Genomic DNA, 16259 nt, shown 5'->3' with positions numbered 1-16259 from the left:
AATGGCAGACCTGCAGGCTGCATACAAGTGATCTCGGCGACATCACTTGTACAAAACAAGCGGAGGCTTCCCTGCTGTACATGTAGCCCTGTTTACCCCAAGAAGGGCTAAATGTAGAAAGCAACTACCCGTCCGGCAATGCATGTCCTGGACGTCGGGATATAGTATTCCACACCCCTGCTGCCCCTCTACTTCCTGCTACCCCGAGGCTGGGCCTTGGTTGGACTTGTGGGAAATCCGGCCCTGAACGCAACGGAACAGAGGTGTGAACTGGCCCCATTCATTTTTTTTGTAGCTCTTCCATTGGCATCTGTTAAAAAACATATTGCAACGCAATGGATCAGGTGTGAATGGGCCCAAATAGCCTAAAAGGCATATGCCTTTTCAGGGTAACAAGGTCTTGGAACACTTTTTTCCTTCTCTTTTTACAGGAGTTGCCATAGAAAACCAGAAGCTGCTATGAGTAAAGGATTGTATGAAACGCAAAACGCAGAGAGCCCGAGGTACCTATGAGTAAGGGCGTTCATAATCTGAAAAGTGTAAGCAGGGCTATATATTGCTTGTTTAACCCAGGATAAAATAAAGATGGCTGTTTAAAAAGAGCATTGGCCTATTTTATTTATTTTGCTACATTGCGATTCCTTCTTGTTGTGACAGCTACTCGTGTTTGATGGAAATAGTGGAATATTTATTAAAAATGCCAAAATAACCGCTTTCTTTCTGCTGTGGGTTAAAATGACCAATGCAGGAAATTGCAATATCAAAATGCAAGGTGAAAAATGAAGTACAAAGACTGACAAAAACAGGCAAAATGTACGAATAGAGAATATTGAAGGTGACCCAAATGTTTAAAAAAAAAAAATCAAATGAATAGGTTGTTGTCATATATTGTGGTCAATAGTGAATTTGACCTTTTAACTGGTCCTAGAAGGTCAATGTAAATGGAACAAGTTGTACAGTTTATAGTTCTTGGTGTACAGTTCAGTAACGCCTATTCATTTTCTTGAACTTCTCATAATGATAGTCATCCGTGGCCTTTTCGTTTGATGGACGCTTGCGGTTGGGTGGAGACTCTGAGGATGAACAATCAGAAGATGAATAAAAGATAGTTTTTAGTGTATTTTTGTAATGTCCTTTTTATATAAAAGGTCACAGAAAGCAACTTATTGTAAATTAACCTGCCAATGTGTGTTGATGTCTTTAAAAACTGCTTCTATGTGCAATTTACCATGAATTCTGGATAATGTGCTCCATCTATTCCATCTGTGTTGGTCAACACTGCACCCACTCACCTCTTGTAAAAATGACCCACAAACACAGATGCCTTGGTGAGATTTTAGTCGCATAGTAATTCAGGGCTAGTTAGCATACAAGAATGTATTAAAACATTTCAGACAAGCCCCCTGATAATGGTGAAGCAGAAGGAGAGGTGTAGGACACACATATCCACAGAATGAATGAAGCAGATGCAGGGAGGCCCTTGTCCTGTGGGTTCTCAGGTACCGCTCTTTCTCTCTCGCAAGCAGCACAGTAATGACCTTACCAAATCTCACTTCAAATATCATGGGACTAGCTGTCAGATGCAGCAGCGCTTTAGATGAACTCATACTGCTTATACAGTATACAGCTATGAGGCTACAGAACTAGGGTGCCTAGGTACACTAAAGGTCCCCACATACCTTACAATAATCGTACGATAATCACGTGAAATCCCGCAATCGTACGATTATCGTAAGGTGTGTGGAAGCCGTGCGACCTCTACTACTGTAAGGTCGCACGACTTTAAAACTTACGAACATGTTTGAAAACCCGCCGAGCATCGTACGATGTTCGGCGGGTGTGTAGCATTTTCGGAAGCTAAAAGCCGGACGGGCCGGTGTACGCAAGCGCACACTGCCCGTTCGGCATTGCGGTCATCGGAAGCCCGTCCCTCAGGGGGCGTGGCTTGCGATCATCGCAAGTTCGATCTGCCTATGCAAGATAGGCAGATCGTACATTTTTTTAAGTACCTTACAACCATCGCAAGACAAAAGTCTTGCGATGGTTGTATGGTGTGTGCCCAGCCTTACAAGTCAGTAAGCGAACTGCCATTTTTTTTGTAAGATTCAAGACAAAAAGGTACATTTTCAGGCCACTGCTTAGACACAAATACCATTTAATTATGTTACCTACAGGTAAAACTCGAATAATTAGAATACCGTGCAAAAGTAATTGCAGTAAGTGCTGCAAAAGGGGCCCAAACCAAGTACTGAGTACATATGCATACTTGTACTTTTCAGAGGTCCGATATTGTTCTATGTACAATCCTTGTTTTATTGATTGCATGTAATAATCTACTTTTTTGAGGTTGTGGATTTGGGGTTTTCATGAGCTGTAAGCCATAATCATCACAAATCACGGCTTGAATTATCTTGCTTTGCATGTAATGAGTCTATCTCATATATTAGTTTCACCTTTTAAGTTGCATTAGTGAAATAAATGAACTTTGCACGATATTCTAATTATTCGAGTTTTACCTGTATATCATTTTTTGACATCTTGTCAACTTTAATGTCTATTGCAATGATGTGCATTTTTTGGGGGAAATTAACTTGAATGGCAAAGTGCCACTCATCGCTCTAAAATGCAACGTAGACATTATTCTAATGCATGACATTGGTTGGGACAACATGGTAATGAAAACTAGCTTCCATCAAGTTTACCCTTGCAAACCCCAGCAGTTCTGATCCAGAGGAAGGTAAAACAATAATATGAGGCATTGCAAGACAGCCAGAGGCGTGATGCCCAGAGGCATGAAAGGATTTGTAGTTTCATCACAGTTAAGACTCATGCACACGGGCGTGCACCTGGATCTGCTCAGATGTACAGGTTCAGTTCGTTGTGTAGCCACATCCTCCCATAAGGATGTAAAGACAGCTGCATGCAATTACACAGGCACCTGTCCCTCCCTGGAGCAGTTCTCTGCATGGGCCATATGGACGTGCACGCCCGTGTAATGGAGTCCTTTTAGTGATGAGGTTGCCTACCTTGGGTTAGTTTGTACCTTGTACAGAGGACTATCTTGGCGCTAAATAAACATGTAAAATATTTAAAAACGAAAGAAATAAAACTAATAAACTATACATACAACACAAATTCTTTCTTGCTACTTTTTGGAGCAAGCCTTGGATTCAATAATGCATTTACAGAGGGATATAGGAGGTTTTACATGCGTTTCCCATAAGCTATACTTACTCTCTGGTTCCGGCTTCTCTGTGTCTCCTACACGGAGAGGTCGGGCTTTGGGTTCCTCTTTGTGACGTCTTATGGGAGTGTTCAGGTCCTCCTGGTAAACTGGATAGCAAAAGAAATGCTAAATGAATTTACTTGTGTTGCAGATTAAGACATTTTACAACAACATTTAAAAGGTGAGATATGGATTTGAAAGTGGTCAGGTTAAATGCAAACACACAAATTTTATATATTGCAGCTTACCGGTCCTTTGATGTAGTGGTTGCATTAGTTTTAATTTTTTAGGCTTTTTCCCCCCCTTATTTTCACTTAGTGATCATGTGAATAGCTTCATGTCTAAACCTCTAGTGTATATATGAAAGGAGCCATGCTTGTTATACAGGCTGAACTTCAAACATGTCTGCCTTTGTTCTTCTCCATTGCTTGGTGGATTGATAGCAGTAGCAGTTTACACAAGGAAGATAAGGATGTTTTTGCTATCTTTTCAGCTCACAGGAAGTAACAAGGACACTCAATTTCTGGCAAGATCAAAAGGTATTTTCTGTACTTGCTGAAAATGACAAACGAATGCAGCCATTACATCTAAGGATTAGTAAGTTGCAAAATACGCCAGTTTTGTTTGGCTATGCCGTAAGAAAAAAAAAAAAAAAAAACTCTTGCATGGGCAAAGCAACAGATTCACTTTAATGCCAGCCCCTGAAGTTGCCTATACTCGCCTACCCTTTGCTCCCACACCACTCTGTTCACCCAGAGGACTAAGCTCGGAGCTTACAAAAGGGATGAGCAATCTCTCCCTGCTCACAAGAGACAGTGCTGGTTGGCTGGTCAAGGGAGAGAAGCAAGTCACATGCTCCCCCAGGCCCGAAAGTAATTACTGTGTCACTTTGCTTTCCTGGGTGAATTAGAGGTGCACACAAGAACTTGTGGGTTATAGTTTGTCCCAACACATCTTTGTCTCACATTTACATAACAGTTTTGCTATGCAAAGGTGGAGCAATACCTAATCAAAAATGTGAAATAAATAGAAAAAATTGAATATAATGTATACTTTCACTACAGGTGTCAACCAAATATAGTCATTAAAACATAACATATACAATACCAGTCCTTAAATAATTGCAGATCTCTATGTTGCCTAAAAGGTCAAATAATATTGTCCTGAGCTGTTCATAATTGATGTGCTTTGCAATGTCAATGTTACATAGTTACATAGTATTTGAGGTTGAATAAAGACATTAGTCCATCAAGTCCAACCTATTAGGATCTCATTCTAGGAGTACCTGTACCCCTGTATATTACGGTCCCTTAAGAAATCGTCCAAAAAAAAGAAAGCACTCAATATATCCCAAACAGTTCAAATCCAATTTTTTAACGCCACTTAGCTCCCAGGCACTTTGTTCCCAAGCCTTGTGTGAGCAAGACTGCAGCAAACTGTTGAATGACGCTGAGCCCAAGTAGTGGAAGCTGCCAGGAGTTGGCCCCAAACATCCCCAGGGGGCAAGGTCCAGCTTACCAGCTATCCCAAGGAGTTGCCACAGGTCAGTCCCAAACATCATTCCTGTATGTAGCTATACAAGAGATGTAACATGGGACTCTCTCCCCTTCCTCCAGCCTCAGGTTTGCAGAGCTCGCCTAGTCCCTACATGACAATCAGCAAGGAAGGAGGGTCTTTACAAGCTAGCTACTGAACCATGAAAAAAAGAAAAAGAAATGGGGAAGTGCCTATTGATGTTTAGGAAACACAAGACTGAGGCAGCAGTGAGAAGGACTGCTTTTTATAGTGTTCTTGGGGTTGTGTTTCCTGTCTGGTGGGCTTAGCCATCTCTTTTTGTATGCCGTCCTGAAAGATGAATTGGGAAAACATGTTTTTATTTATAGCTATTAATTATATGTGTAAAAGGGGCAGCCATTCTTGCTCATTACGTAATCTGGCTCTACTTCCTGCTTAGATGTGCTTGCTGAATACATATTCAGGCTCTGCTTCCTGTTTAGTTGTACGGCATAACAGAATTTTACTCCAAATCTAATCTCAATTCAAATATGCAGGTTTTCACATTCTATGTGGCTTATTCAAAATCTTCCAAGCGCAAATGAATCACAGCAAGCCCTCCTCAATTGATTCCACCTCATCACACTGGGGCAGCTCCACAAGGCAGGGAACCTTAACATCTATAGAATGACAAAAAAGGAGAGGGCCCACTCCATGTGAAGGATCGTTTAATAATTTGCTTTTAAAAAATGGTGATGTACTCACAAGAGAAAAGTGACACAAGCGTATTCAATGGTTCCCCTCACAGGAGGCTATCGCCAATGAGAAGCCATAGCGCAGCCAAGTCAGCTCAAGATCGAAGTCGTCTCTCAGCAGCGAGTGGCAAGGGTATTGTGTCACTTTTCTCTTGTAAGTACATTACCATTTTTTACATGCAAATTATTAAACGATCCTTCACATGGAGTGGGTGCTCTCCTTTTTTGTCATTCTATGTGGCTTATCATACAATTCAATTTTAACCCAGCCATAGCTCAGCAAGTCTGCTGACTGCACTCGCTGACATACTGATGCTGAAAGTTAAAAAAAAAAAAAAAAAAAAAAAAAAAAAGGTAATACTCAGCAACCACAGCAGAGATTGCTTCTAAGTATATTGCACACCCAGTCTTCAGCCATCACTCTTACATCGATTGTGCTGCACATAGTTGACAGCCATGTTGGTAGGTACAAAGGAGGTCTGTTTGTCCTTCTTTTTATTCTGTTGCTCAGCCAATAAACGGGCTTTCGCGTCCTCTGTAAAGATGATATTCTTTATTTTTGCACTAAAATTTTTTAAAAAAGTGAGAGAAGCAAAGCATTACGGAACATAAAAGGTGAATTTCAAAAACTTTGAGAAAAGCAAAGTAACAAGAAATGTAAATATTGCCAACCATCATATATGAAATAGTTGAAGGAACTATTTAACCAGAAGCCTATAGCAAAAGGGATTATAGGACTTCTATGATATCTTATAATATGATGGGCTGAAGGTGGAGAATGATGCCAAGGATACTTTCTTTGATATACTCTGTATGCAAACAGCCCTCTGTAAGCACTCGGCTTTAGCAAGAATATTTCTATTAATGAGAGGTATGAATACAGATACTTAATGGACAGCAAGGAAAAAGCAAGTGTGTAATTGCAAACTTGCTTTATTGGCCTTGAAGGGGCTAATGTGTTTTAAAAAGGAACTTATACTTTGAATTATTAAAAAATGACCACAGAGTGACCATGACACATACTCTATCCCCAGGTCCACTTCTGGGATTCCACTCAGCATCTGGTTGGATAACATCTCCTCTGTCTTCTTGGCAGAAGAGACCTGAATGCTCTCGGGTAGCTCATACAAACAATCTTCTGCACTCTTGGGCTTCACTTTCTTCTCCTCATTCTCAACGATTCCCTTTCTCTTCCTTAGTTCTGTCTCAATGTACTTCATCCTGTGATCACATCAATAATAATGGCATTAGTAAGGTTAAGATACAAAGTAGAAATTCAAAATGAAGAGCATTTAAAATAGTCTCATTGTCACAGGTTGGCTAGAACTATGAGGTGAGTGAAAAGCACTCACCTCATAGTTCTCCTTTAACTACCAACGAATAAGCATGCAAACAATGGTGTACTAGTGAAGGGAGATTCCAAATAATAGCACTGCTTTCTGTTTCCAAGTATAAGACTTTTGTCATACTTCATATCCTTTTTTAAGGTTTGGACATAGATAGCAATAAAAGCACTTTCAGGTTGCAAAACAGAGGAGGGTTACAATTTCAATCAGGTTTCAGTTGCACTGTTAAAGCTTCCTCACTTCCTCTTTGTGTTCCAGGAACAGGAAGTGGTGTACAAAAGGAACAAAAGCAGCAATTAAAACATGACACAGCTAACCCCTAAATCTTCTGCGCATGCACAGACACATCCAATTCATTCCTATTGTGAAGTCTTATAATAGCCAAAGATAGAGAAATTGTTCCCCAAAGATCTCTTCAGGAACTGACACTTCTGGGAATGTCAATCACTTAGAGGTTTGTCCACTGATTCCTGTCTCACTACTCTGTCCTGTAGTGACAGGTATGGGCAGGAGGAACTACTCAGCACTGTGGAGGACAAGAAGATCAACAGTCCCAGCAGTTAGTTTCTGAACAGGATAAAATGGTACATATTTTGGTTGGTTATGCATATTTCAGCTATGTACTTAGCTCTTTGTCTGGAGGTCTGCTTTAGTATACGAAATAGGTGACAAGTATATTTTTATGTTTCTATGTTTAATTAGCTATCTGGGCACATTGAGAATGGGGCACCCCATCCCAAACCTACATGTCAGCATCTTCATCCCGCCGGTTGGTTTCTGCTGAAAATGATGTGCCTAAGTTTAGATCTTCTTCGTCTCCAAGCCTAAAGAAGACACAACATCATGAAAGATAAGTGACATTGCTTCACACATCTCACAAGCAGTAAAATGACCAAATAACAGGGATTGAATAATTACAGAAGGAAAGACCTTTACCTATCCTTTCCAATATCTTTCAGTTTTTTCATATCTACTATCCCTCCAGTTTTGGTTTTAAATGGATCATCCTGGAAAACAAAAAACAAAACAAAACGAAATTTGATCATTTTCACCTGTCAACATCATACAGTCACCTTTCTGCAAAACTTAAAACTACTGCATTTTAGAAACAAAGACCACATTGCCTCATCATGCCAAACACAGCCACATTGCTTCTGCTTGAGGAGCTACAATGTTTAAAGCCTATTTTAAGCACCTTTTTTTTCTATCTTTTTAGGCCTGTACCCCAACTTATTGAGCAAAACAAATGGCAAATGCACTCATCAATTTGTTACTAGTTTTTTTGCATGCTGGCTTGTGAGTGTGCTGGGAAAACTTTTTGCTGTTTGTACTGCATTAGGCCCTTCCATGTGCACCTTGCTGTAAAGCTGGTAAGAAATTGATGAGTGCTTTTGCCATTTGTTTTGCTTGACTGATTTGGTGCAGTGATGCATGGGGGGTTTCAGCTGCCATTGGGATGTGCGGGATCCCTTGTGCGTTCCTGTGCCATTAAGGGAGGTTGGGCTTCCTGCTGACAAACCTGCACCCAATTTGATCTTTTGCCATATGTGCTCCAAGATGGAGACTCTCATAGTTCAGAGTTAGGACCGCACTATTTAGAGGTGCCTTGACGCCGCTGTGCGGCTTTCACATTTTCTGCAGAAGACGTGTATCTAAACCTCCGTTTTTAACCTTAGCGGTGAGACAAGTTTTTTTGCATGCTGGCTTGTGAGTGTGCTGGGAAAACTTGTTGCTGTTTTCCAACTTATTGGGGGTACATATATGATTTGTGAATAATTTTGTTTGGAAATACCTTTTTCTCTTAGTGGAAATTCTGCTTCCTGCACTGCTACTCCGGTGCTCTATGCTGGCATAGCTGAGTAATAGTCGCACCTCTCAGCACATTTGCAGTAAAAGAGAGAAGGTGTTTCTGATGTGGTCTGTTACTGGTGCTGATTACTGAGAGTCTAACATTGCCACTTGGTCTGCACTCATGTTTAGCCACCCTGCACAATTGCTGTAACAGGTAAGTAGTGGTAGTACTATGAAAACAGAGGGTGAACGCACAATGTCTATCTTCTATTGTGTCTCCAGAAAAAAAAAAAGGAGGAAAAAACAGACAGCAATAGATTTTCTCTCAATTTTCTCCAGGGGGGAGAAGTGATAAAACACACACACAAAAAAAAAATATTCTAACAAGGGCTTTAATTATTCCGTACTCTGTCCAAAAAAACAAAACAAAAACCCAAAATAACATATGTTTTTGCCTACAGATGCATTTTAAACATAATATATAATGCATAGCCAGTTCATAGGTAAATTATTCCCATTTTTCCAAAACCATGTGTAAAGAACTGTTACACTAAACTTGCATGTAATCTGTGGAGAGGTCAGGAGTTTGTGGTGTATGATGTCAATATAGCCTGCAAAGGAGGCCTTTGTACACTCTCAGAATTCTCAACATACCTGAACAGAATTGCCTACACTGACATAAGCAGCCTACAGACCTCTCAGGTCAAACTTACCGCTAGTATTGAGTCTTCTGGTAACTTCTCGCCGACCAGAAGTGCTGCAGCACTGCAGATGAAAAAATATTTTGAAATGAACCATTAACTATAAAAAAAAAACACTGGGAATAAGGACAAAATTATATTTAGATCAGTTAACTATCAATATTTGGTAATTGTTTTTAAAACAGCATTTTAAAGTTTCTGTATTTTTTATATTTGACTTATCAAAAAGAAACCTGCGCTTTGCCCAGGCAAAGCATGAGGGTCGCTTTAATGCCCCCTCCACACCCACACAATCTTACCTTTCCTCATGACTCTCTGCCCAGCGACTGGGAGTAAAGAAAAACACAGCACTTACAGGTACAGAAAAGCATGCGAGTTACTCCCCTTCCTCTTCTGTGACAGCGTTGGGGCATTGTGATTGGCCAAGCACTTGCACATGGGGTGGGGAAAAGGTCTATAGAACATTTAACGTACACAGGGTTTCTTCTCCTTGCTAATGAATAGAGTGGGAAAGGGAGTAAAGGAAGGGCGGTATGTTCTGCTTTTAGAGAATTAAAGTGTATCTAAACCCAGAAATGAACTTGTAATATATTTTCAAGCTTTTCCTTTATTTTCTTCTGGTGATTACATGGCTGTAGTCCTGGGTCAGGCTTCCTACATAGTGAGCTAAAGAACTGTAACAAGCATGGATCGCAGGAAATTACACTTCACTCACTGCGTTCATGTTCTAAATCAGTGACTCACTAAGAAGTGAAGCCAGGATCAATATTACAGTCCTAAAAAATTAACTTTTAAAAATGACTTAACAGTGGCAGCCCCCATATTTATTCTCACATGTTCACCTTAGAAATGTGGGAAACAGCAATTCCTCTGTTTGGTACCCTGCGATCCATAAATAGCAGTGTGCTTCTTTCTACATACAGTCACAAGCTTTGATGTCCACTGGCTCCGGCCCTACACCCATGTGTGTCTCTCTACCGGCCTGTCACTGTTTTGGGCAGCCTCACTGACAAAGTCAAACATAGAAGGGGCAGGACCAGAGACCATGGAAGCTGGTCACTTTCCTTTTGGGGATCACGGAGCTTTTTGATGTACATGAACATGCACACAGGACTTCTAGGTCTCTGCTTCACATCACTCCTGCTCATCTAGCATTTTTAAAGGGTCACTTTAAGGGCACCAATATAAAAGCACAATTCAAATTTGTAAAATAATATACTGTTTTCAAAGTCATTTTGAAAACAAGATGCTTGATAACAACCACATCATACTTATATAGACACCAACAGATCTGACCTACTCAAGCCCTCCAAGAAAGAATTAACTCTCTACCTGACACCATTTGGTCGTTTTCTTAGGTTCTGAACTTCCTTTGCTGCTTCAAGCTTCGTTCTGCATGCACCAAAAAAAAAATGAAAATAATCAAATTTTTATACTTATCAATCAACAGTTTTGCATAATAGTCACATTTTTGCTCTTTCTTGCCTACTGCCTCTTGTAGTTCACATAAGAAGCAAGATTCAAACTGTTGACAGAAAGAGCAGCACTGTAACCCAATTAGGTTTTCCAACACTGCTGGCTGATAGGAGCTCCAAGGGAGCTGGCTGATAGGAGAGCTCCTGGTTTACCTCATCAGTGTATTGCTGCGCCTTTGCGATCCAATCAGTATTGCTTTAATGATATGTGTATTGACCTAGCAAGTGTGCTCATTCATTAGAACATCTTGCACATTGGCTCAGTAATTAGCACTTCTGTGTTGGTTTCCTCTGGGAGCACTGGTTTCCTCCACTTCAAAAGACATGCTGGAAGGTTAAAAGGCCCCTGTCTAAATTGGCCCATGTATGCGAGAGAGACCTTAAATAAAAAGCTCCTTGGGGGCAGGAACTGATGTGAATGATCAGTATGTAGAATGCAGTGTAAAGTGACGGCGCTATATAAATACATGCAATAACAAAGTATAAAAGATAAAGAAAAAAAATAGAATTAGTATCAGTGTACAACTGTCAGTGTGAGGTGGTGTAGGGGCAATCTGTTTACTTATCATGTTGGAACACATAGTCAAGTCATATAGTACACGGTGTATACAGGTCATCACATCATACTGGGACGCATAGTCCAGTCATATAGTACACGGTGTATACAGATCATCGCATCATGCTGGGACGCATAGTCCAGTCATATAGTACACGGTGTATACAGATCATGCTGGGACACATAATCCAGTTATATAGTACCCAGTGTATACAGGTCATCACATCATGCTGGGACACATAGTCCAGTTATATAGTACCCAGTGTATACAGGTCATCACATCATGCTGGGTCATAGCGTACACGGTGTATACAGGTCATCACTATTATGGTGGAATACATTGCCCATTAATATAATGCACAGTTTATACATATCATGTTGGGACGTTGGTCACAGACCATATAAAATACTCTGAGTTCAGTAACAAGCTCTTGGATGATATGTCCCCTTCCCCTTACATCCAGGGAGGGATCAGACATTTATGGGAGAAAAAATATTCACAAAAGTGTCTTTCTATGAAGCTCCATATTGGAAATAAAATATACCAGGGACATGGCACAACACAAAATACAAACATCAGCATGCCCTCCATACAGCCAAAGCACAACTTAAAGGGGTTCTAAACCCTCTGGTAAGTGCTAACATGAACATGGGGGAGGGAAATTTTTTTTTTACTTTAATGTCACTTTAAGTCCCCTTTTTGGACATCTCTCCCAATGACCACTTGACCCACCTGACTTCAGAGACCACCTCTGCATCCTCCTCCTCTTCATCCGAGCTGGAGGCTCTACGTCTTCTGAAGTTCTTCCCCGCTGGCATATTCCCTTCCAGCAACTTCTCTGCCTCTACTTCATGTAAACACAACAGACACTCGCTTCCGGCGCTCCGTGATGACGTCAGGTTGCCCTTCTAAGACTCCCGGGGCCCCGCCCTGTCCCTGGCAGATGTGGGTGGAGTCAGCGGTCAGCCGTCAGAGGCTGCAGAAAGATGGGGACGCGAAGACAGGCAGGCATAGAATAGGAAGGTGAGTATGTGCGGGCACAGGCTGTGGGCACAGCTGGCGGGTGACAATGGCCGCTGCCAAAGAAATAGAGATTTGTATGTTGTGTGTTTACACAGGAGGACGGGGGGAGGTCCAGGCTGGGGTGGGCGGGCTATAATAATGATTCATGTAAACATGAGAGGTGACAATATCTACTCGTATAGGAATATTATATATATATATATATGTGTATATATAAAATGTGTGTGTATATACAGTACATACACCAGCTGACACTTTTCTGGCATTAGAAAGTCCTGCGCCAAATTCCTGAGAGCTGTGCGACAGTTTTCTTGTTATTTCTGAAGTGTGTGACAAATTTAGGTGTAGAAAATGTGAGCAGCACGCCAGCGTCCTCTGAAAATGCATTATTCAGCAAGACTATATACAAACCGCAACCTCTTCACGCGTTTCTGCCTTAGGCGGCCCTAGTCATAGCTGGTTACCAAGTGCAACAGCACAAGTTCAGGTATATGTGTGCGACACTTTTATATTTTGGTGCTATGGCTGCTGCAGATTAAAGGGTTATTAAACCCTTGCATGTTTTTGCATATATCTACTGCTAGTAAGCCCTGCAGAGCCCACTATAGAGAGTCTATGGTGGGCTCTGCACGGTCACTCTCAGGTGGGTTGTTTGGTATATCAGGTGGGCTCTGCAAGTGGCATAACTAGCCATCACGGGGCCCCATACAAAATGTTGCTATGGGGCCCTGTGATTTCTAGTTACCCCCTACGCCCCTGGTCGGAACATCATATTTTTTCCTATTCCGTTTGCATGACCTATAGATGCAACGTTTTGAAAAAGGTGTCTAGGGGACACTTGCCTGACAAAGGGGCCCTGCGAGGCTCCGAAACGTTGCATTCACATGTCATGCAAACGGAATCCGAATAAAGATGATATTCCGAAGCAGAAGGGTGTGCGGACAACAGATCTTCTAGATTGTATGCTGTGGTGGCATCCACCAGTTGTTCCAGCACCCGTTGGATTCTGGGGTACATGGGTATGGTGTGTGAAGCGGGTATTACTAAGATTCATTAAGAAATACCGGCATATTGCTGAAAAGAAAAGTGGATCAAAATAGGAGCTCTCCCATGTTGGAGTAATTTGTGCCCCCGTAAGTATTGTGTCACAGAGGTAATTCTGCAACAAATTCATATACACCTTACAACAGGGCTGGACAAATCCCAGGAGCCAGGTCACCAATGTCCCCTAAAATGTACAGCTTGTGCCTAACTTTTAAAGGTTTTACCTAGTTGTTGTCATTGGAGCTGACTCCCAAAACATCCTGCTGGCTCCTGAATTGGACAGACTGGGTCCTGAATTCCATATTCATTTGTCCGCATGAATCTGTCGCACCATTTGTTGCACAGTTGGGAAATATTTCTAATGAGTGTCTACGGCAAACCTTATGAATTGCAGGGAATGTGTAGGACTAGTTACTGAGTAGAAAATGAGAGCCATAGCTCACCTCCACCGTATCAGGGCTAACTATGGGTACAGCGTACTGTGCTGGTTGTCATTTGTTTAAAGTGTAACTTACCATTTATTGAAGAAAAAAACACCCCACTTTGGGTCATCAATGAACATTGAAGGATTTTTAACAAACTTTGTACCAGGTTTTATCTAGTTCTGTTTTGAAAAAAAAGCTGTTTGCTTCCCCCATGTCCTCTCCACACTGATTCCTGAATGGGAGAGTCTGGTGTATTATAACCACCTGGTGATATGAGGAAAGTTGAAGTGTCTGCATCTCTTTAGAAGTAGTTACCCTTAGGGAGTATCTCACCAAAAACTAAATTTATATTGCAGGGGATGCCTGAAAGTGTAACTTGTATCTTAGTGCAAACGTCTGGGGAAAATCAGTCAGCCAATCACAGAAGCAGGAAATGAAATTTCTGGGGGTATTTCATATACCAACTCTACATAACACCTCCAGGTCACCATATTGCATTGAAATTTTTTTTATGGTTTTAGAAAAGCAATTTTATATCTTATATTATGTATGGCAGACAAGGAGTTCTCCTTTAACACCTCTCCAGCCAAAATGTTTTTGGTTTCTTTTGAAATTCTTTATTGAATGCTTTTATATACAGGAACATGAAGAAGCTGAAGTAGGCAATAGCAAAGAAATGTTTGTTTTTTCATTTTGGATATAGTGAGAAAGAGTTCCAATTTCTGTCAGTTTTCTTTTTTTTTTTATACTTTCCATCTGTAGCCCCCATTGAGGAGATCTTCCCTCACTTCCTAATCCTGGTTATGTCCATAGAAGAAATGGTGGCGGTGGTGGTGGAACAAAAAGACATTCTGAAAGCACAATCCTCAGGAGAATATAATGTACAGCACATCTTACAAAGAGCAGTTGTCAGGAGTATGTAACAAACAAAACAGAGTATGGTGTGCAGCAGTAAAGAGTATGTAACGTACAACATTCTGTGCATTGTACAGAAGTCAGGAGTATTTAGAATACAACAAAGATTGTAGGGGTCCTTTTATTGGTGGTCAATGGAAGGAAGAATGTCTCTTGCATTGGTGGTCTGGGTGGTTAGTGTGCCCTTTTAATGGTGATGAGTTGGAAGAAGGAGGATGTCCCAGCTTTGGTGTACAATAGGAGGAATGCCTCTATACGTTTTTGGATTGTACGAGGAATGGCTGCTAACATAGATGGTCAGTGGGAAAATTGGCCCTTACATTGGTGGCCGGTGGAAGGAATGCTGTCTTACATTGGTGGCTGGTGGAAGGAATGCCGTCTTACATTGGTGGCCGGTGGAAGGAATGTGGTCTTACATTGTTGGCCGGTGGAAGAAATGCCGTCTTACATTGGTGGCCGGTGGAAGGAATGCCGTCTTACATTGGTGGCCGTTGGAAGGAATGCCGTCTTACATTGATGGCCAGTGGAAGGAGTGCCGTCTCACATTGGTGGCCGATGGAAGGAGTACCGTCTTACATTGGTGGCCGTTGGAAGGAGTACCGTCTTACATTGGTGGCCGGTGGAAGGAATGCCGTCTTACCTTGTTGGCCGGTGGAAGGAGTGCCGTCTTACCTTGGTGGCCGGTGGAAGGAGTGCCGTCTTACCTTGGTGGTCGGTGGAAGGAGTACCGTCTTACATTGGTGGCCGTTGGAAGGAGTGCTGTCTTTGTTGTAAATGTTTTTATTGAATTTTCAGAAATTAAACGTGCATAAATGATGTTACAGTGTCAGGCTTCAGTCATGTACATGTACATCAAAACAAACATCTGTCCGGCCTTCTGGCCGGGAGAAACAGTATGGGTAAGAAAGAGGCAACGAGCAGCACATACAAGTGTTCACAGACTATAAATGTCGAGCAAGCGTGATCTTCTTAATGACTCGGGTCACACATAACAAGGAAGGTGCAGTGGTGAGGCGCCTGTGAGTGAGATTGCTTCGAGTGAGCTTTAAGGTCGCGTAGGCGCCGAGTCGTGTGCCCTGTGCTGTACCTATTCGCAAATGTGTCCATGACACCTAAAAGTCGGGATAGAGGGAGCTCGTTGTGCGAAGAGTAGAGTTGGGTGGACTGGGGGGAAGTGGATGGGACCAGGGTATGGGGGGGGGTGGAGGGGGGGGTGGGTGAACCTAGCGTAGATAAGGCCTGTGAGTAGTTGTCAGGCAATGCGAAGTGAACCGTGGTTGAGGGTAGGATGCTAATAGTAACCCGTCCTTTAGGAGTCGCCTTGTTGCATTGCTTTGAAGTCAGTTGTTGTAACAAAGTGAGTCCAGCATGCCCACGTCTTCCTGAAATTGTCTAGGGTATCCTGTCTAGTGGCTAATAGCTCTTCCATTTGATATACATGTCCGACCTGTATGAGCCATTCGTTAATTGTGGGTGTGTGTTCTTGACGCCAGTGGCGAGGGATAAT

The 16259-nt window shown here is 41.8% G+C and overlaps 1 protein-coding gene across 1 annotated transcript; it reads right to left on the bottom strand.

The window, feature by feature from the left end:
* Positions 1 to 927: 927 nt before the first annotated feature.
* Positions 928 to 12364, bottom strand: CUNH9orf78 (chromosome unknown C9orf78 homolog). The gene is made up of 9 exons (XM_018558538.1): positions 12078 to 12364; positions 10646 to 10705; positions 9326 to 9377; positions 7758 to 7828; positions 7568 to 7645; positions 6499 to 6696; positions 5903 to 6039; positions 3235 to 3333; positions 928 to 1073 (listed from the first exon to the last, which is right to left on the bottom strand). The coding sequence occupies exons 1-9, from the start codon at positions 12161 to 12163 to the stop codon at positions 982 to 984; spliced, it is 873 nt and encodes a 290-aa protein (XP_018414040.1). The 5' UTR covers positions 12164 to 12364; the 3' UTR covers positions 928 to 981.
* Positions 12365 to 16259: the final 3895 nt, after the last annotated feature.

This window comes from Nanorana parkeri, unplaced genomic scaffold (assembly GCF_000935625.1).
Source record: "Nanorana parkeri isolate BGI_ZX_2015 unplaced genomic scaffold, ASM93562v1 scaffold345, whole genome shotgun sequence".
Classification (NCBI taxonomy): domain Eukaryota; kingdom Metazoa; phylum Chordata; class Amphibia; order Anura; family Dicroglossidae; genus Nanorana; species Nanorana parkeri.
Note: the sequence above shows the minus strand (reverse complement) of the source record. Positions and strands in the feature narration are given on the sequence as shown.